The following is a 22,446-nucleotide window of genomic DNA, read 5'->3' on the forward strand; positions in this document are numbered from 1 at the left end:
AGGGTCTCTTTTTTCATTCATACCTATTCAGGTACTGGTTTGAGAGCATAAATTTATCTACCCATTGTATTTTATAGATCTAAAAAAATAAGTGATGACAAAGTAAGTAATTCTAACACAATAGTAAGCGAAAGTACACTTTATAGCCATTTCTCCTCAATGGTGCAATGATATAATGCTTCCATACAGGAATTAAAAAAGCAAAGCTGTTTATACCCTGAGTCAGAAGGGCAGACAGTTACCCAAGTTTTCTGAGCAGGGCAAAGAGGCAGAAAAGCAGCAGTACAGAATTTACATCTATCCTCACATAATCTTCTAGATCATTTCCCAAGCACATACTTTGGGAAAAGCTTCAGTGGCTATCAAGGATGAGATGTGACTGCTTACAGAGATAACTTTATTTCAATCCTCAATAAAATCCCCCCCAAAGACAAGATTCTGGTGGGAAGAAGTTTAAGACTGTTCAAAAGTTCAAAAGAAATTGTGCCCCAGAGCCCCTCCTCCCTGGGGACGGCAGCAGTGCACAGAACTCTGCAGTCCGGCACTCACACACACTGGTCCCTTTCCTTTGCATCCCCGCTGATAATTATCTTAATTCAGTTTTGTGCCACAAAGTGTTTCTTGGAACGTGATAATCCCAGACCAAAAAAAAATAAATAAAAAATAGAAATTTTACAAGGAGGAAAAGCACTGAAATCTAGTTCTGAAACATACAAACTTCCTGATCCAGTTACACTGGAAGTGCTCACTGCTGCTCACCAATGAGAAGTTACCACACCACAGCTGCATTTGTGGAAGCTTCGGTGAGTACATTGTTATTCAGTGCACAAAGAACCATATGGGTCAATTCAAATAATTTCTGAATGATTTAACTTCATCCAACTGATCTCACTGAAAGCAGACTCAGGAGTGCTTGCACAGACACTCTGCTGCAGAACTGAGAGCAACACACTCAACAAAGGGGAACGGAAGATGGAGTAAGAAACAGTGAAAGCAAAAGCAAGTCCAGCTGGCATCACTTTGTGCTGACTGAAATTCACCCAAAGCCCAAAATAAGATCAGTCCAAAGGGCGCTGCCTGTCTATCTGTAACCATTTTGGAAGGGAAAAGTATGAACGCCTTTAGACTCCAGGCGATCAAGTATTCAAATTTTACAGTGTTTGCTACACTAACATGTGAGTTTCCAGGAAATCTAATAAATGGAAAATTACAGAACTTTTAAAGCATTTTAAATACTCTATAACTTAAAAGGAAAAAGAATCATTCACATGGAGTTAGCATCATTTTATCATCAGGCTTTTTTTCAAAGTTAGTTTGAAATACTTAAAAATTACTTACATTGTCATGCTTAAAAAAACACAACATCTTCAACTCCCGGAAGACCCTTTTACAAGAGACCAGATTTTGGAAGACGTTGGGCATCTTTTTGAGTGCAACTCTCTTTCCATCTCGCGGATCTGTTACTGACCTGCAGAACATCACATTACCATTAGTCCATGGTTTATTTAAGAGTTATCATTCTCAACTTAAATGCTGAGTCAAAACAATGCAAATACATCACACAGGGACAAAAACATTAAGCAAAGGGTGTCATACGCTGTGCTCCAAAGCCTGCATAAAATGTAGCATGATCACTGTTTGCTTACAGTACACACACGGGTGGGTTCAGCAGCTTTTAAGTGGCTCAACACACATCCATGCACACACTGCTGGCCACTGGCATACACTCAAACCAGCACCTCAGCTGAGGAGTAGATGTGACCACAAACATCTTCACATCCCAAGAAAGACTTTACTACAAGTAAAATGCTACATAGATCTGTTTTTCCCCAAAGAGGACACACACTGTAACAATCCCACTCGGACAGCACCATGTCAAATAAAAGGCCATCACTCCATCTATCACCGAATCATCCTGCATCAGCAGAAGTAACAGCATATGGCATCTAAGTTCCTACAAATGTAAAATGGGAATGACACCAGGCTTTCTCTCAAAGTGCTTATGTGACACAAGTATAGTAGTACAGAAATTATAAGGTGCCTTGCAGATGGTGAGCATTTTAATTTAAAGTAATTAGATTCTGAAAATAGAGTTTTATAATGAGAACCACAAAACTAGAGCAAGGAGATTCTGGCACCTCAATTCCCAATCACCATTTTGAAGGTGGGGTTTCTCAGAACTCCCTGTAAAACAAGGTTTCTGGATCTTCAGGCGTGATGAAGCCTTTGCTTTTGTCTGCATACTTTCATTGGGGTGGTCAAAATAACTTTCTTCTGTAGAAACGCACTTAAGAGTCTACAGTCAGCCATACAGACTGATGAAACTGTTCCAGTTTAAGGCAGGATACACCAATGCCTGAGATCCAGCAAGCTGATCCACTGCCACGTTTCCGTCAGCTGTAACAAATGAACGCAGCAGAAAAGCGCTGTCTTTAAGGATCGACCCAACACGTCACCAGAGCCTGCATGCTGGGGCTGTACTGTTGCACACAAAAGGAGCAGAATAGAAACCGTCAGCAACTCATCTGCATGTTTATTCCACTGAAGAAAACTAAGTTGCTTCTGAAATCCAACCTGCCAGTGGGCAGAATGAAACCGATCTGCTGCAAGAGGAATAAATACCAAAACAAGTTTCCACTTGCTTGCAGGCTCAGTTCTAGTTGAGCAAAGGGGAATGCTCTGCTTGGTGCCATAGGATTTGGATCCCTCTTCCCCTCCCCAGGACAGGCAGCACAGCTCCACAGCAGCAGCACGGCTCTGGAGGCCGCACATGGGGACCCCTCGGGGCTGTGTTTAAGAGCAAACCTCCAAACCACATCCCTCCTCTGAACGTGCTGCCTGCCTTCCTCCTTGGAGTTCGAAGTGAAAACATTACTGAAGTACTTGACCAGAATGCTGTAACACTCTCAGCTAGAGGAATAATACACCTGGCTTCAAAGCCGCACTGTATCTTGTTCGTGGCTTAAGGTAAAACTTACAAAGTAGCATTTGACGTTATTATTCATGCAAAGACCAGTCATGCTCGGAGCTGGTAACAATATAACTAATGAATGTGAATGGCAGCACAGTAATTTCACGCCATGTTGAGTTTGTTCTCCCTTAACTCAGGGCAGCAGCTGCTTTCGCTCAGCACAAACAGTCCCAGAGAACAGAGATAAGCGCTGCAGCCCCTTCAGAGGAATGCTGCTACTCTGGTGAAACGCTGCAGGGCCGAGCCCATTGGTAGCACTGGGTCTGCTTTCTTCCTGCCATCACACCACCCTCTTCCAGACATCTGCCCCAATGGCCAGCTTCTGTTCAAACCAAACCTCACATGAGTTAATTACACATTAAGTAGATGGCACTCTAAATGCATATACTGTAAAAATCAGATGTTCATTAAGTAACAAATCAATTTACATAGTCCTATCTCTTGAAATGAAATTTAAAGAAAAAACAAAAACAAAACAACAACAACAAAACAAAACAAAAAAACAACCCAAACCTCTAGAGCATTCCTTCTATTAGTCTACAGCCAAAGTAACAGCTATCACTGCCCCACATGTGCTCTGCACAGTGCCATGCCTGTACAGCCACTGGAAGACCTCCAAAAGTTTCCTTTTAATTAAACCAGAGCCTAAAAGTCACTCCCAATCCTAATATTAAAACATCAGATTTCAGTCTGAGAATGGCAAACCAAATCATCTTCAGGCAGCATCTGAAGTTCGCTGCATTATTTTAAAAGAACAGGACTTCTCTCACTGAGGATTCCCTAAGGAAGCCATAAGAACTGCCTGAATCAGTCAGATCTTCTCACCCAAATCCGCTGTGCTGTATCTGGATGTGACGGCCTGAGGCACCGCAGCGTTCTGCCTCAGCAGCCACGGGGCCGGTGGAACCCACACAGCAGCCACCTCTTACAGGCTGAGAAGGGACTTCTGCGTGTGAATGTTCACCACCTCCACCCAGAGAGTCTGCAACTGCTCTGTAAAGTCAGGAGGTGGTTGTAGCTGCCTGAATTAAAGTCCCTGTAAATCAATTTTAATTACACATGAACAACGATACAAACTGCTAAGCATTTTTCCCTGATGGTATTAAGCCAATACTTTGTCTAAGTTTTCTCCTAAATCCTTTATAAAAAAATAATAAAAGCAATGTTTCACAATCAAAATGATTACCTTAGAAAGATTACTGAGGTAAGGAGGACAGCTGCTGAATGCCTGGGAGTCCTGACAACTACCACAAATTTACTGGTACTCCCTTCTCAAGGTCCAAAACCTATCTAAAAGCCAGGAAGTGTTAAACAGACTGCAGAACTGCTGAACTTCATCACAGCTGTGTAAGCATGGATAGCACGGCTGCTGCCCCCTGATTTGTCATTGAACACTTTCATACTGCAAAAATTGGTGTACACAAATAGACTTTCCTAATGGCCCTGTTGTAGGCTGTGATAAGAGTTGAACCAGGTTGCTGCTGCAGGTGAACTCAAGGTGCTTTTATCTGTTAGTGATGACAACCTGCAATGCCCTGCTCTGAAAGCAGCTCCTCAGCCCTTCCCCTCTGCATTGCAGTGCTCTTCTCCCCACACCCCTGCTGGGTGCCCTGCGCTGCTCCCAGGGCACTTCAAGGGACAGCAAAAACTGACAAAGTGATGGAGATCAGCGGTACCAGGACAGTACTCCAAAACAGGAAAGAAGAAAGAAGCCTGTCTGAAAAACTGCTATTTACAACCAACAACGATGCTGAAAACGTGGCTTGGTGCTTGTATACTTTGATACTAGTAAAATAATTATTTATAGCAAGAACGTATCAGGTCAGATATGCCCAAGAGGAACAAAAAAAGCATGAAAGTCTCCCAGGAGCCAATTGAGAGAACAACCAGAAAGGCAGCTTTGCTTACTGTGGCTCTCAGAACCCATTTTAAATCCCTCGTCTGCTATGTTAGGATATTGCTCCCTGAGTGAATCCAGCAGCAAAGTGACCAGCAGGCAGGAACCTGTCCATCACTCAGCACAGTCAATGGGGCACTCCTGCAAGGGACTACGAAGTTTGCAAGTGCTTTGCTTATGAAATGTCAATTGTAGCTGAGGATGGAGATGAAAGACCATGACTTAATCCAAAAATAACCAAGTGCTATAGAAGCGTGGGGCAAAAATTAAGGTCATAAATAAAATTGGGAGGGGGAGAAAAACAACCAAGGAAGTTCTAGTTTAGCCTTAGTTGTGCCTTTAAGAACTCTGGCTGCAGATGTTACTGTGAACACCCAGCCACACTGGTCTTTTTTTTATTATTATTCAGTGCAAAACATGTCAAAAGCTACTGGTAATGCCATTAAATAGAGCCCAACATTTTGCTTCCAAGGCAGTCCAAGTCCTTCTGCAGCACCATGAGCTGCAGGGCAGGAAGCTGCAAGGGCTGCCAAACCACACAGCTGGGAAAGCAAAGCAGCTTCTTGTGAGATGTGCTCCCTTTGTTACCTCTCCAGTCTCCCAGCACATAACGCTCCCCAGTGAGAATATTTATATTAATTTCCACTTCAACTAATCAGCTTCATGGTTCAGTCACCTAAAAAATGGTGAGCAGCTACACCAGCTGCTTGTCACCTGTCCCCTACTAATACAGGTAATACCAAGAGAAGTACAGCCAAAATACCACAGCAAGTTGTTTCCTTCTTGTTTGCTCCGTGTATTTGAAAACACACAGTTATGCTTAACAGCTGGTTTCCTCCAGATCAGCAGTCTGATCTGTTCTCCCTTGCCATGCTTATAAACAGGACTAAGAATATCCTGCCAGCCAAAAAGAGGGAAAGGAAACACCAACAGAAGTGGTAAAAAGATTTTGGTTCAGGTAAAGATAAAAATACCAAGGAATGCAAAAGTATCTGCCTTATTTCTGGAAACATCCAGATAAAATCCACGGTCCCTCTAAATATATATTTACCTTAGATATGCAACCTGGCATATTTCATGTAACAAAACAGCTGATTGCAAACTTTTGCCAAGAAAACATCAATAGTTTTGCTGAGTTAGGCAAAATAAGGTCTTATCAAACAGAACACACAGCCTAAGAACTGCAATACAGATACACTCCATTCTGCTACAGTTCGCAGACCCACTGCAATATGTAACTTCTGAATGCTCAACATCAACTACACGTGCATCTATATTAAAAAAAAAACACAACACCTTCTAATTGAGGTTCAAACAAATCTCTGACAGAAGAACTTTGGCTGTTGTCATAAAGTTATCAAATACACATCTGGACACCTGATGTTTCTCTTCAAATATCACTATTTCTTTCAGACATCAAATTTCTGCAAAATCTCTCATCATGTTGAAGCTGATCTTCCTACACTTGAACACGTATTACATGTGCTCTGGACTTAGGGCTGCACCTCGCTTAGCTCTCATGTATCTGTCCTGCATTTGCTCACAAGCCTGAGACTGGGTACAGAGCACACAGCACGCAATGAAGTCATGCAAGGCCTCCCTGGCCCCTTGGTGTGACAGCAGAGCTGTTGGGCACTGCGAGCACTTTGCAGCACAGCAGGACTGAGGGCCTGGAAGAAGCACGCCTGGTGCAGGGCTCTTCTAACCGTAACAATACTTTTTTGGCTGACTACAAACAACAAACATATACTATGTCTTACTGTACTGAATTACTGCATTAAAATATAGAAGTCTGATATGAAATGTACTAAGAAACAAAGATAATTTACACAAACTAGCTTTTCTTCACAGCAAAGGCTAATCACTACAGAAGTAATACATTCTTATTAGCACTGGAGCTGCAGAACGGATTAATGACACCATCCAGCTTTCAAAACATTGCTTATCAAACTGAATTCTCACAGGCATTTCACCTTCCAATTCTCTCTGTAAGTCTTTAGCAACTCCCTACCGTGCTCATGGCAAATGTTCAAGGCAGACATTATGCCAATGGTAACTTCTCCTCTCTGAATCCAGGTCAATGCATACGCACCGTTCCAGAGTTTCAACTGGCAGAAAAACAAGTTTGTGACTACTTCATAGCAATTATTACACCAAATAAGATAATGAAAGAATGTTCTCAGAGGGTGGTGTGGGAAAATGCTGATTTTGTTCTAAGAGGGAATCAAACCTTCCCTTCTGTTTACAGGGAATACCTATGAAGGCACACCAGGATTGAATGCCATTACTCCCAAGTTTTCTCTATTAATCCAAAACTTCCTTCCTTCCTTTGGAGTTGCCCAACTCCTTCAATCATGAATAGTTTTTCAGAAACCTCTATGCTAAGATACATAAAAAACATGGTCCCACGAGCATTTCAGCTGCTCACCTGTGAATATTTGATACAGCACTTTTGAACAAACAATGCAGCATGTATTCAAAGGCACATGATACCTGAGGTGCTGCTTTTGGAGTACACAGCATTACAACAAATCCATGATGTTACAAAGCAGTCCTATTCTCAGGTACTGAGGTTAAGAGTCCTGCTTTAGTCTGGAGAATGCTTACAGGCATTTTGTACACTTTGATAAGACTCCCAAAACATCTGAAAGTGAAACAAAAAAAATACTTCAGAAATGCTCACAAAACCAAAGATTCCCAGAACTAGTTAGAGGGCAGGGAGAGGGTGTGTGGCTAATCACCTCACCTGCGTGCGAAATGTTTCATTGGGTACACAAAGCTCACTGGATCCAATGGCCCATTCCCATATATACATCTGGTCTCTGGGTAGAATTACTGACAGATAATAAACCCACGCATTTGGAAGTGGTGGAGTTTTTTTTTTTGTTTGTTTGTTTTGTTTTGTTTTTTTTGTTTTTGACAGTTCCTAGTGGCAGTGAAATCATTAAAACACTAAAGCTGGAATTAATTTAGCCAAACTTTGGAAAGCAGACGTGGCTGCTAATGTGAAGCTCAAGTGTACCTCCCTGACCTGCCTCACTGCACTGCATGCAGACAGCACAAAAACAGAGCTGGGACAAACAGGTGACAGACTGCTTTGTCACTACCACAGACAGCCTGGGCAGGTGCCAAACATGGTCTGTGGCCAGACAGTCACACAGACTCTGCACAGTCAGTAGGAGAAGGATAGGTGGGACTATTCTTTATGGAGGGCCTGTTTTGGGTAACAAATGAAATGCTCCAGACATGCCTTCCCCTAACAGTCACCTGCAGAGGGAGGTAGGAGACCCAGCTTAAAATGGAGGCTCACCTGCAGATAAGCAAGGTTTGCTGACTTGAGAACTCTCATTTCTAAATTCTGCTTGAAGTCTCCCCCTTCCCAGTGTGCCAAGCCTGAATTCAAAGTCAGCACTACGAGTTCCTGTCCTATTAGTGGAGTGACTTAGGCTTTCCCTGCAAGGAGAAATGGGAGTGGTGGCTAATTGCACAGCACCATTAGAAGAGAGGGTTTATTTTTGTTGGATTTTCACAACAGGAGAAGCTTAGCATACACACTCACGCAATTAGCATGGCATTATAATGTGCTTTACCCTCTGGCTGTACATTCATTGTTTAAGAGATGCAAAAGCTGATAGATTGTGGTTTAAAGGAAATATTCATAATCATTTTAATTATTCTGTTTAAAAGAAAAGCCACACGCAGATAAGAGAAAGAGGAAAACATTACGGTTGTGGCACGTTCACTTTGCTGCACCAACCACAGCTCTGAGGAAAGCTTTATAACACTTCCAGCACGAGGCCCATTGTCACTAAGTGAATAGATGGAAATTTACTCATCAGTCACAGTATCATCAGGGATGAAGAATCTCAAGTCAGAAGTACACAGAACCAGCGCACATCTGTCCACTGGGGTGACAAAGGTCACAGGCCAGAGGTGAAGTCCTCCTGCAGGAAGCAGAGACAAATGTCTGGGAACAAAGCAAGTTCCTACCATCCTACCAGCATGCTACGGTAGTTGTCTGCTCAGGGCGCATGAGACAGGCACATGTAAGACAAACACTGCCATGAAGCGTGCCCATGTATTTTCACCAGTTCATGGACAAAGTGGCCACAAAAATCTGCTTATGCTTCTGATGCAAATTGCTGCCTTCCAAGAGCTGCCAGCAGCCACACTTCTAAAATTGTTTGAAACAGAACACTGAGCACAAGTCAGTGCTGATAGCAGCGCATGGGCATAGAAAACAGACAAGGTTGCATTGTTAAAAGACTTATTACCAAAAAGAACAGCTGTTATTTTTGGAAATATTTAAGAAATTGATGTGCTGATTTTCAGGTCACAATTGCTGTGCAGCAGTCTCCAGTTGGCAACACTTCAAAGATGCAGTAATGAAATATTAACAGTCATTCTTTATTTTAAGAGATATGATTCAAAAGCAAACTGAAAAAGATAGTTGAGATGATACCATTGAACAAACCTTTGTGTATGCTCACATTTACTTCTGAGGTACAAACAAACAAGACCAGTTGCTGTGTGAGCAATAAGGGCCCATGCAGACACAGTGCAGTAACAACCAGAGGTAAGAGATCTACTCAGGATATAAAGACAGAGCCTCCCTCCAGCAGACATGACACCTGTTGCCCTCTCCCAGGCACATAACTGCAACATAAAGCAGCAGCTTGCTTTACTGTCTTTTGCTAACAGCGAACACTGTCAATGAGAACCTCATTTGAAACGTAAGACTCATTCAAGGAAAAAAAAAGGATCAACACAAGCTAAGAGACCTAATGGATAACTTTAATATGAGTCCAAAAAAACTCCTAGACTTAACTTTCTCCAAAAGGTATTTCATGTGAAAGGGTTAAGCAACTTGTTCCTCATATCACACTTCAAAGGTGTTCTTTACTCCCATCTTGATCAGCTGCCAAATGCAGACCTCTCCAGAGCTCCTTTTTCAACAGTAGATGTCCTAAAAAGCCTTTTAACGCTGTGTTCTAATCACACCCTCAAGCATGTGTGCCATTATCACTTATTCTTTAAAAATCAGAGCTAAAAGCAAAACTGATTACTGCAAGAAATCTGTCTCCTTGAAGAAAAATTGATTTGGAGTACCTTACTTAAAAGAAAAGAATAGAAAATTAAAGGGATACTGTTATGGTTAATATATTTTAAAATGTTTAATTTGTCTTCCTTCATGGAAGCTTAAAACTGAAACTGCTTTTCAAATCAAACTTGTTTCTCCACTTACAGTACATTTTCTGACTGTGCTTAAGACCTCTTTTATTTACTTTCCAGCTATATGAACCACTGCACAGAACATTCATTCTGTGCCACCTTCTGATTCCATACAAGCAAGTCTTCTTTTCAGTCAATGCCACAGCTCTGTAAGGTCTGCAATTCTGACAAACATGATAAACATGCCCATCTCTATGCACTTTTGTTCCATTTTAAATATACACCATCACTACAGGAACTACTACATTCCTGCCAGCCAACCAAAGAAAATCCAAACGTGAAACCTTCTCCGTGTCCAACAAACCAATAGGCCTTGGTGTAGTTCCTAGAATATTTTTGTACCACCATAGGAAAGTAGGTTAATAAAACTACTGGCCATATCCTCTAGATAGATATCTAGTTTCCAGCAGTAGTCATGTACAGTGTCTTAAATTTCACTACAAGCTGCTGCTGCTACCCGATGATTAAACTCCTCTTTGCTCATTACTCCAAGCAGACTGAGCATAATCACTGAGAACCAGTACCATACCTCATTATTTCACTGCTTCATCTCCCAGGTTAAACCCATGGCATTTCAGCCACTCCATCATTTCACTACTATCACACTTGGCTGTTAGCCAGCATATGAAAAACCAGCAGAGTATTCAAAGTAACACCTGCAACAAGGATTGGAAACAGCACTTCGCTCCAAAGTAACCACAGTCTGTGTTCCAGGCTGCAACCAGGGGAAACAGCTGTCTCCGTTGGACTGCTAAGCTTCAGGACTCCCACACATTAGTTGTTTGCAAAAGGTAAATCTTATTTACTGACCTTTCAAGTTTCAGTTTTTTCTCCTGTCCATTATTACAATACAGAATATTTGTTATAATAATGCAGAATCCCACATTAGAACACAATATTTATTACTTGCCATTCTCCCTTCCCACTCCTCTTGCCAGAAATTGTTTTAGACAACAGCATTCACATTTATCTGTTTTGCATGGCATTGGACACCACAACCATAGGACTTCACATTCAAGTATTACTAAAATGTTAAATTCACCCAGAATTGCAGTTCCTGACACCAACGTTTAACAACTGATGAAGTAAGCACATACCGACACGTACTTCTTCCTCTGCTGAATAAACCAAAAGCAAGAGCTGAGAAATAAAAAGAACAGCGCTGTCTATTTTGTTAGAAACAGCAGCTAACAAAAGCTCTTTTCGTGTTACCTCTTTCAGTGACAATGCAGTTTCTTTTCATAATGGCAACTCAAACTGAAGATAATTCTTTATATATTTTGACAGTAGTGGTAAAGAGCACAACTACATTAGTGGTAGCTTCCTTGTTTCTGTACAAAAGGCAACTGGGCATCAGTTCTTCTGAAGTTTCCTCTGTACGTTTTACTCATCTTAAGTACTGGTAATCTGCTGTTTTTATTTCCCCCTCCCTCTCCCACGCAAAGACTTCTATGTGACCAGAACTGCACATTCACTCTTTAAGTTACTGTAGGGGCAGAAGAGATGTATCAAAACACAAGGGAAAAATAAGGTTATTGCCAGCACAGCTTGAGAGCATGGAAATGCTTTAGAGTTGTGGATATTTTTCAAATACAGAAGATTCTTTTTTTTCCCCCCTTTATTTTAAAGAGACATATTACCAAAGACTTAAGATAAACCTACAGCCTTTCAACTACTTAAAACTATTATGAGAATGTCAAGGAAACGGCATTTCTTTCTACTCAACAAAACCCAAAGCCCCACACCACAAAAAACACCCTGAACTGCTACAAACCCAACTAATTTCCCTCCTACACAACAGTAATTTCAGTTTCATAATTTTATGTGAGGAAACACCAAAGTCAGACCTGCAGGCCCTTGTCTAACCTACTCGCTTCAAAGCTGCATTTAGATTTAAATGATCTCCATGAACTGACCTGAAAACCCTAATACGGGTTTCTCTATTCTGAGTCAGCCAAAAGCCTCGTGATAACACAAATCACCACCGTGGGTGTAATTCCAGCCTTCTCAGGACTTTCTAAAATAAAATATAGAGCCCTGGGAAAAAAGAAAAGAAAAACATGAAAATTCAAAGGGGAGTTATGTTATGGGCTCTAAAACACCTTTAACCCAGAGTTTAAAGAGAAGTTCCAGATGAAGCAAGAACTAATACACAGAAGGATTCCCATCACACGATGCTATGACGGGTGATAAAATCTTCTTGGGATCAATTGTGGGAGTGGTAAAGTTATCTACATTTAACGTCCAAATTACCAAACGTATCTACTCTTAATTTTAGACAAGTCTTCAGATGAGTAAACAGTAGCAGAGAAATGGCAATGTGACATGCCTGAGACAGATCAGAGAAAGCCACAAGTAGGTCAGGGCTGGTCCCGATTCTGTCAACATTCACCTACTTTCCACCTCCTTCAGAAAACAAAACGCAAAGCTGGTCTCATTTACCTCTCCTCTTCTCCACACTGGCAACAGGAAAGGTGCAATTCAGGTTCTGGGCTCAGGAGGGTTTGTCATTGCCTCACAAGTGCAGTGCAGGTCCTTAATCCTCAGTTTTCAAATAACATCAATGAGCAAACCTGAAGCCCACCAGAAAAGCACCTGATACCTCACCTATCTTTAATAACTTACAAGAATACTTCCAGCTTTGGACTAAAATCTGCTTTTTGTGAAGCTGTTTGTTAAACAGCACTCTGACTTTGTCACTGGAATTAAATCAGGTGACCCACAGCAAACTATTCCATGAGGACCTGCGCTGCCCTGCATGCCAGCTGCTGGCACAGAGCTGCTCCAGAGAACACACACTGACACATGGGCAGCAGTCCGGACCTGCAGGAGCAGACAGACACCTCTGCCTTGCTCCATCAAAACATAAATAGTGACTGATAGCAGCTTCACAATTCAAACCTGAACATCATTCTGTCAGGACACAGTCTCACGGTCTTTTGTTCCAATTCATAATCTGAATATTCACTTCTGAAGCAGCACTAAATACAGGACTAATGACTTTGGACATTGTCATACAAATGCTAGCTCAGGCACAGCAATGGGCTGCCACAAACGCAACTGTGAAGCCACATCCTTAACCAAAAGCAGCTCTCAAAACTGAGTCTTTCAACTCACATATTTACTATGCTTGTCAAAAAAGATGAGGCACTATCATAGAAAAAAAAAAAAGAGAAAATGTCAAGACAGTCACAGTTAATTCATTAGGCCAATTCAGAACAGTGCAAGGAATAAGGGATGAGGAAAAAGCAGAGTTCTCCCAATCTTTTTAAAGGCTTAAATTAACAGCAATTATTACATAGAACTCCTGCTCCCAACAATAAACATTAAGGTAGGTGCTGAGAATTACTGACTCCATTTATTTCAGAGCAGGTTACTTTTACAAATACAACCCTGAGTGCCAAACACTTTTTTCTACTTATATACCCAAAAACTCCAGATCAACATCAAGGTCTGCTTCTAGCTTTTTGAAGGCTCACAGCAAAGATATGAGAGATCCAGAAACACTGTGAGATTCAGAATACTCTCTTACTGGTCTTACCTACAAGTGCCAGCCAAGGAATTAGGAGACTATGAAAGGTGGATTGCAGGCAGTCTGGGAATAACCATGATATTCTGTCCACACTAATGTAAAAGCTCATCTGCAAGACAACCTCCCTCCAGATCAGAGGCATGCAGTGAGCAAATGAAACAATCAGAAAGATGAACATAATGGAAGGGTGCTACAAGAGGTGTAATGACAAAAGGACCAACAAAATAGAAAGATGTTATAAGGAAAAAAGGACTGTTCACCCATCCTCAAAGACCTAGACTCACAGAGGAAAACTCCACCAAAAAGGGATCTCCAGAAAGAGAACCATCCTCAATGGCAGTCAGCCCTTAAATGAGGTCTAAGAGTAGCCAGGCTCCACCCCCTCTGGTCACACAGCTGAACTGCCTCCACTGTGCTCCCAGGGCTGCCCAGTCCTGTCCCCAGGTGCTCTATCAGTGTCTCAGGCTGTGACTCAGCAGTTACCATACAGTAAGCCAACAGGAATTTACAGAAACACCCTAAGTTACAGTCATACTGGAAAATCCTTTTAACGGTGCTTTTGTTCTGCTTACTGCATAATCTCTAGGGAGTTAAACTCTCATTTAGTGCTCACACAGCCTCACACATAGGTGGGAATGCAGCCACTGAGGCACCTGTGCAGCCTGGCCAGCCTCAGCTGCTCAGGTGAACCTGAATGATGAGCAGAGAAAACAGACCAGGGCACACCTCCTTCTGCTTTTCTTGAAGCTGTAACAAACCTTAATGTATTCATTAGTAACCAAAACAGTTAAAAGAAACATAAAATGGATTTCAGTGTAACAGACTACTGACTAAGGGCCTGTTGGACTCCTTCCTTCCTGACCTCAACTAGCTTGTCTTTCCTTGGGGAGCTCAACAAATGCCACTGCACATCCCAGAAGTTACTTCATGTGACAATGAGAACCCATTCCTGAAAGCTGCTATTACTTTTATGGGATAAGTGTAATTTATTCATAGACAGGTATTCTCCAATGGTTGCAAGAATTTATGTTAAATAATAAAATGCATTAACTGAAATATTAAAAATTCCTATACGCACTTCCATGAGAGAAGGGATGGGCAGCAGCTTCTCAGAAAATAAATGAATGTAGGATTTAAACCAAAATTACTACTTGACTACCAACCATTCAACACTGTGCTCTGTGTCTCTCCCACCATTAAGCAAAGGTTCAATTTTGACACTGCACCGAGCCAACAAAATGGAGGAGCAGTGAGAACACGGCCTGGTGCTTCCTGAGCAACAAAGCAAAATCACACACCAGAGCCCACGGATTCATTCCCCCATACCTTTTAGTCTTCCATAAAACCTCCTGCAACTGTTCTTGAATGTGATGCCTGGAATTAACGTTTCTGTAATTGCCCACAAATACCAACATATGGTGCTCTACAAAAACCAAAGAAGTAACAGAAGATAATTTATCAAAGTACACATGCTACAAAACAGTCCTGCCATCACATTCTGGTGTCAGAAACATCATAAGCAGTGTAAGAATTCCACTCACACATGGATGTTTCCAAGCCTTGATGAAAAAGAATCACATCAGGAAATTAAAAGAAGATATTGCTAGGACACACTAGTTCTGCTACAGCCCTCGTGATTAAAGCTCAAGTTCTTGCTAAGCGCTCCCAGACAGGGTACATGGCCATGTTCCAAAGCCATGGAAGTTAGCTAATACCAAGGTTAACACAAGACTGCCTTTATTTATCCATCAATCTCATGTACCAAGAGAGAACCAACACAATTTTAAACGATATAATGAAGTTCAGGTCGTTCTAACACGCTCTGACTGAAGCAACATGAAGGGATGGAAGTGAGCTAGAACAAAGGAAGAACACGCATCCTCAGAACAGGTTAATGATATTACCTTTTAGAAAAGCCTGGCCTACTGGTACAACACCAATTTTACAGCCTCTCCATCACTAGATGGCAGATAATTGCCATGGTTTGTACCACCTTTAGCTACCCACTCCATCTTCCACTACTTGCATTCACTTTTTCCTTGTTACAGCTTATTACTCTTAAATACTGTTATCAATAAATAAATGCATTAACCACATAAGCCTCCATCCTTCACATACATACTTCAACTGCCTGTCATAAGCCACTCTCATTTAAGCATCTACTACCTCACTCAGGGGTCTACTTTACAAAATTGGACGTAATAGTCAGTTTGACTCACAACAAAGCAAAATTTCCAGCCCTACTACGTGACGTACTCCAGATTACAATGCCAGGATTTTGTCTACACCAAATGCACTGAAAAACAGAACAGCAGAGGATTTCTGTGTCGGCCTAGTGTTAGAGGCAGCCTGGATGAGGCCTGTCACCAGGGGCAATGCCACAGCTGTGGGGCTGCACCGTGCCACCCCACTGCCCCCAGCAGCCACACACAGCACACACTGCTACTTGCTGCTATTTTCCACCTCTTGGATCACGTGCTGGGAGCACTGATGCGTCGGCCCACATACAAACACGAGAGGAATTTGTGTCTTCTGCCTTAGTGATAGGGACGAGTTAAACTCTCCCTTTAAAAGATGCAAAAACACATGGTGGGGAGAGGAAAAAGAACATCTGAAATTAAATGTCTTCTGAGAAACCAACATGAGGCTGTAGGCCCAGTTACAAGCTGCTCTGCTGTAACATCTGCAGAACTGAGGGTGATGAGTGCTCCCCAGCCTGGCCGTGCTCAAGTGACCTGCACACCACCGACCTTGGCATAAACTACAATGAGCTGATTTATTCAAAATAGTCCTCACCCAACACTGAGAAAAAAATATTATCCACATTCCTTCCTTCTTGCATAATCTTATGACACAGTAACGAACAATCCAGTAGATTACATGGAGAGAACACCACTTAGCCCCCAGTGCCGGATTTAAGCACAAGCAGTTGCTATACGCATTTTATTTCCTTCTGCACATTTGGGGAACTGCCATTTACATGTTAACTGAATCCTTTTCATGTAATTTGAAAACAACCCCAACAACTTAAACATAGCAGCTTTGCAAAGTGTCTCATAATACAACTGAGTGTCACCGTTCCACTCTATTTTTTCATAAACTGAGCCAGAATTCAACATAAATAAAGCAACCCTTCGAAAAACACTGACACAATCACCTGCAGATGCTTAAGCTGTGACGTCAGGTGTGAAACACAGCACATGGCTGCTCTGCTCACTGCTAGGGTCGCCTTTTGCCTCAGGCATCTCCATGGCATCCTCCAAGACTTGGTCTCTTTCATGGGAAATTGCTGCCTATCTGCATCAGATGCCCCAGCCACCTGAAAAGCTTGCTGCAGAGTGCCCGTAGCAGCTGTGCCTTTTACTTTTATTACTATTTCTAAACATTTTATTTAATCATTTTAACTGCTTTGTTGCTCCATTACTAAAAGCAAATTGTACTAACCTGAAAACCAACAGGCCATGCGCAGATGTCTTCTACCTTCACAAATAACCCACATTAAGCTCCCAATTGGTATCACTGCCACACTTCAGCCAGCTGCAATAGCAGCAAGTGAAGGCTCTTCCCATTTGTCTGCTGCTTACTGAGCTCTCTGTTGCACGTGGTGGGCCAGGCTGACTCCTGCCATAGGCTCTCATCCAACTGCTGGTGGATGTTCTGTTCCACCCACAAGAGAGCCCACTTCCACTCACTGTTCTGTTATTCTCAGCTTCATTCACAGCGAAAATTCTAGGGTTAATTTTAGACAGCTTTTCCAGTTCTTCTGATCAATGATAATAAAAAAGTAATTTCAGATTAATACAAAACAGCAAGTGAAATGGTTTAAAGCAAAACAGTGCCCATCTAAATGCTAATGCTAAAATCAGATACTCTTCCTGTTCACAAACGCTCCTCTAAAGGTGAGTTTTCAGGGACAGGAGAAAGACCCTAATGCAAACAGCTTTAGCTTAGAAAAAGACATCTCACACCCACAAATCCAAAAAGGTTTCACAAAGCAGATTTTACTAATGGAACTTTCTCTAAACTTTTCATGTACCAGACTGGACTTTTGCATTCCCATTTGCATTAACCATGCAAAACATCCCTTGGGTTCACTCAGAGGTGAACTTATCCTGCAGTTATTCATATGGGTTTTGAAGCTGTAACTTCCTTTATTTCCTAATACATGTTCCAGCAATTTGTCCAAAATAAACAACCTGCACTGCATCCCTGCTCTGCACGAGTCGGTCCTTTGCAGTACTGCTGGGGGTGGGGGGTCACCTGCTTATCCCACAGTCATCTCTCCTGCTGCTCCGACCAGCACCAGTGCGGGGATAAAATTCTTAACATTGCTTTAGGGTCTACACAACAATCAATTCTATGCAATACTCCTTTCAGTGTTTAACTTAGCACTAGCTACAGGGATTTCAGGCCATTGAAGGCTGGGAACTAAGTATAAATTTAGGCTAAATTCTTTCTGTTTTGACAAAGTTGTGGCAGCCCGCGCACAGCATCCTATCCCAAAGTCAGCCAAACCACCACAGCACTACACGGCTATCAAACATTCTGAATAAAAACTATCAGAAACAAATACATTGAAAACCACACAGCAACATAAAGTTGCATAAATCATGCCTTTAAAAATAATTTCAAAAGAACGCACAGCCTTTTTATATGTGCCATTTGTGACATGTTTCCCACAGAAACGCCTCTTACCACAGTTTTTATAGTAATAACACTGGTTGCCTGGTTCCATCCTCTCTGACGAACTACACCTTTCTGAACTCCATGGCACACAGAAGGCAGACATGACCCGCACACAGCTGGCAGAGTCCCATCCCAACCAACACAGCGCTCAGTTCCATTCCCAACGCCTCCACAGCCGCTGCTGCCCTCAGCTCTGGGAATTTCACACCAGAACGGCACCGTCCCTCAGCCCCTCGCTCCCCAGCCAGACTCACTGCCCTCTTGTTATTACTATCATTATTTTTACGAACCCCAGCAGATGGCAGCAGCACGTCTCCCCAGCAGAACAGGGAGCGCTTCTGCAAAGGACAGCTCCTCATCCCCAAAGCACTCACAAGACTTCCAAATATCTGACGCACGCTTTGAAACACGGGGCACAGAGTTTTTGCTGAAACTAAAATCTGGATTATTTTTTTTCCCAGCACGTTAAGAATGTGCTGACAGGGACTGGGTGAAGGACAAAGCATCCCGCTGGCAGCAGGACAGGCGTGTGGCGTGGGCAGCACCCGGGGAGCAGCAGGAGCTGCTTCCTAACTGCGGGACAAGCTGCAGCTCCTGGACAACACGACACATCTCAGGGGTACAATGAAGGACTCCTTCAGGTACGTCAGCCACCTGCAGAGCAGCATTTCTCACCAACACACATATGAGCTCTTTGGTTATTTGTCAGTGCCAACCGATGCTCAGAAAGATACAGATATGTAATAGAACCCTCACTCACAATTACCTTGGGCCTTGTGTTACTGAATTTTTCACATTACACTTGTACCAAAGGATGCGTTTTTCATGCCTAACTTGAACTGTAAATACCCAAATTGATGTTCATGTTCCATTATCCCACACAGTCAGAACTGAGCTAGACAGGCACTCCCGTTTGGAATGAAACCCAAAATTCAGCTTTCCTCTGCTTACATGGCCTGTCAGCTCAGTACAGCCCCACCCGCCAAAGTTAACGTGAAACACCAAACACTGTAAAGAGACCGCAGAGTTCGGCTACATGTGAGCAAAGAGGAACTGAATTCCACCCATCACGTTCTCAATCTGCACACACTTACATCTCTACCACAGCAGCTTCTGCTTTTATTTCATGCAATGCCCTCTCCGTAAAGGCTGCCGCCCTCAGGTAAGAGCTGCAGCTCTGCAGGCTCCGTCCAATGGCCATGTGGGAGCAGAGGAGCCTGGCGCCACCCAGGGCAGACCCTCATCCTACACTTCTCTTCCCTCCGCGTTCTCAGTACTGAATATGCAAATGTAACCTTTTATTCCACCGAATTTATGAACATGCATCACTCTTTCTACCTTTTTTTTTTTTTTTCAGATAAAACTGGGCAAAATAAAGACCGGAAAATTACACACAGGTAAACAAAGTGTTTGAGCCAACCACTAACCGGGTCTGATCTTACATAAAGCTCCAAATTTAAGCAAGCCAGCAACAACTGAGATAAAAAACCACACTTTATCAAGAAATAAATACAGGAACGGATGAAAATAATCTTTAGACATGTTTTTAAAGTTTCCTCTGCAGTTCTCACTCTTTCCTGGACTTTTTTAACACTTCTGCACAGCAGGACTGGAGCAGTGCTGCCCAGCACTTCACTCCTGCAATAAGGGACACAGACCAGTCGCAGCACTCAGCTACGCCTCTCCTACGCAGCTCTCCCAGCCAACAGGGTGTGTGACAAACACGGGCCTGCTCTAAGGGCAGGGCTAATAGATACCGAGCTGGGCTGTCCCTGCTCTGCCCTGCAGCCCCCAGCACGGCCCTCAGCCCCGCTGCTCTCGATGACACCACAGCACCCACAGACAAGCGGGAGCTGCACCACTGACCTGCTGCAAACTTGGTGCCGGCAAGACAGGAAGTGTGTGGCGACATGACAACAAAACCCCGACATCCCTTCCGCTCCCAGAGGGCCACAGAGCACGGGGAGCCTGGCAGCAGCTCATCCAAAAACCAACCAAAAAGCACGCTAGCTTTGCTCCTGTGATCCTGAAGAGCAGTTATGACATGCATGAAGCGGTCACAAAACATATTAGAAGAGATTATGACCCACTGAGAAAAGCCTCTGACATAGCAGCTGAGGGAGTCATGGTATTGCAGCACAGTACAGTAGCACAGAAAATCCCATTTGCATTTACGAGATGAGAGCAAAGTTCAGGCACTGTGTTTCAGGCAGCCTCCCAGGCACAGCTCCCAGCAGGTGACGGGGGCAGGAAGACATTTTCAGACACTTTCAATTTCTAGCTCTGAAGTCAGGTTAGAAAATATCTTCTCATGTTTGTGAACCTGAAATTTCAGCAGGTGCGGCTCAGCCACACGGCACGTACGTGCTAACAAAATGTGCAGGAGCCGCACAAACACGCTGCTTTTGTCCTAATCGAGACCGATGGTGCGGCCTCATAACAAGGGGTTGTTCTTCACTGCTTCACACCTCGCTCTGCCAAGAGAAACAAGAGAACCCAACTTCCTAAGAAAAGAAAAGAGCCAGAAAAGAGCTGGTAGTGAGCAGTTTTCTTGTATTCTGGATCAAATGAGAAAAACCAAGAATGAATTATGATTTGGTAGAAAAGAATGCAAACTTGGTTCAGCTTTTTCTCTACTCACCAGACAACACCAAAGGCTCCGTATCCAATAGGTCTGTCCGGCTCAATATCCAGTTGCTGCTGTGGATGTTGTGAGTGCTGATGATGGTGCGCTTTGACCGCAGCTGCGGCTGCAGCTTGTACCTGAGCTGGGGCGGCCGCTGCTGGTCCAGGGGCCTGGCCTGGTGCCGGCGATGGGAAATATGGCTGCTGCTGCCCGGGGTTCAACATTGCCGCCGCCGCTGCCGCCGCCGCCGCGGCCGCAGCTGCTGAGGAAGCGTGCTGCTGCACGGGATGGACCGCGGGCGTGGAGCTGGGGTGCAGGTGGTGCTGAGGGTGGTGGTGGTGATGGAGGTGAGGAGGAGGGAGGTGAGGGAGGTGGTGGTGATGGTGGTGGTGGTGACCTGCCGCTGCCGCAGACGTACCGCCATTGTAAGCCGCCATCATTTTTGCGTTGGCTGTTGCGCCACAAAGAGACATTCAAAAAAATGCCCCTCGACTGGCAAACGACTGGGTCAAGCTGTCATTTGGCCATCAAAAAATGAGATCTGCTACACTTTAAAGGAAGTCGTGTTCCATCATACGCGGCCCACCTGCGAGAACATCGAGCTCAACGGGCCTGATCTCTTGGCGAAGCCACACGCCGTGGAGACTCTTCATGTGCACGAGCCCAAGCGCCGACCCACCGCCCACGGCGCTCACTGGGGCTCCATCCTGGGCAGGGCCGCGGCGGTCCGGGCTCTCCACACTTGGATTTCGAGGAAAGGGGCGCTCAGTGCCCCGTGCCCGGAGGATGCGGGGCCGCCGCCCGGGGACGCCCTGCGCGGGCCGAGCCTACCCCTGCCATGCCCACATCCCCTCGGAGCGCCCCGCGCCTCCTACATCGCTCCCTCCGCTCGCACACCTGCTCCCTCCGCCACAGCCAACAACTCGGGGAGTTCGCAACTTTTCCTCGCAGGCCCTGAAACATACACAGCACCCGGAGAGAGTGAGGGGGGCGCGGGCGGCGGGGCGAGCCGACGGGACCGGCGGAGGGAGGGGGCCGGGGGGGTCGGGAAGGAGGGGGAGGGTGGGCGCGGGCACGGCGGGAGCAGGGGCGGGTGACAAATGGATGACAGGGGCGGGAGCGGGGCCGCGGGGCGGCGCGCTGACAGCGGAGCGGCGGCGGCGGCGCCGGAGGGGCGCGGCGGGGCGGGGAAGGAGCGGGGCCGGGAGGGGGGAGGGGGGGTCTCCGCTGCGTGCGTGCGGCGGGCAGGGGTGGGGGCGGCGGGCTCTCAGGCCCCCGCCGCGCGGCGTCGCTCCGCCCCCCGGCCGCCGCCTCGGCCGCCCGACCCTCCGCCGCCGCCGCCGCCACTCACCTCCTCGCGGAGCCCCAGCGCGGAGCGCACAGCGGGCACGCGCACCCGGCCTGCCCTCCCCCCGCCGGCCCCCCCCGCCCCCATGCGGGGCGCGCGCCCGACACCCGCCCGCAGCCAATCGGACCCGGCCCACCAGGCTCCGCGAGAGCCG

At 44.7% G+C, this 22,446-nt stretch overlaps 2 protein-coding genes across 6 annotated transcripts in view; one reads left to right on the forward strand and one right to left on the reverse strand.

The window, feature by feature from the left end:
- Window positions 1-21,570, reverse strand: part of NLK (nemo like kinase) — a 39,237-nt gene extending 17,667 nt beyond the window's left edge. For 3 of the 5 annotated variants that reach the window (XR_014936422.1, XM_015881068.3, XM_015881069.2), the window contains exons 1-2: window positions 20,960-21,570; window positions 1,339-1,468 (exon numbers count right to left, since the gene is read on the reverse strand). Coding sequence is in view for 4 of the 5 variants with exons in the window: in XM_015881068.3 (XP_015736554.1) it covers window positions 1,339-1,468; window positions 20,960-21,417 (588 nt within the window). In the remaining variant the exon portion in view is untranslated. Of the gene's footprint in view, window positions 1-1,338; window positions 1,469-7,361; window positions 7,513-20,184; window positions 20,336-20,959 lie in introns of those variants that run through there. The other 2 variants (XM_085521870.1, XM_085521871.1) reach the window with 2 other exon arrangements.
- A 253-nt stretch (window positions 21,571-21,823) lies between these two features.
- LYRM9 (LYR motif containing 9) overlaps window positions 21,824-22,446 on the forward strand; it is a 36,449-nt gene continuing 35,826 nt past the window's right edge. Inside the window, exon 1 of the mRNA XM_085521884.1 lies at window positions 21,824-21,925. The gene's annotated coding sequence lies outside the window, so the exon portion shown is untranslated. The remainder of the gene's footprint in view (window positions 21,926-22,446) is intronic.

The sequence above is a fragment of the Coturnix japonica genome, chromosome 22 (assembly GCF_054131305.1).
Source record: "Coturnix japonica strain WE chromosome 22, WE-NBRP24, whole genome shotgun sequence".
Lineage (NCBI taxonomy): Eukaryota > Metazoa > Chordata > Aves > Galliformes > Phasianidae > Coturnix > Coturnix japonica.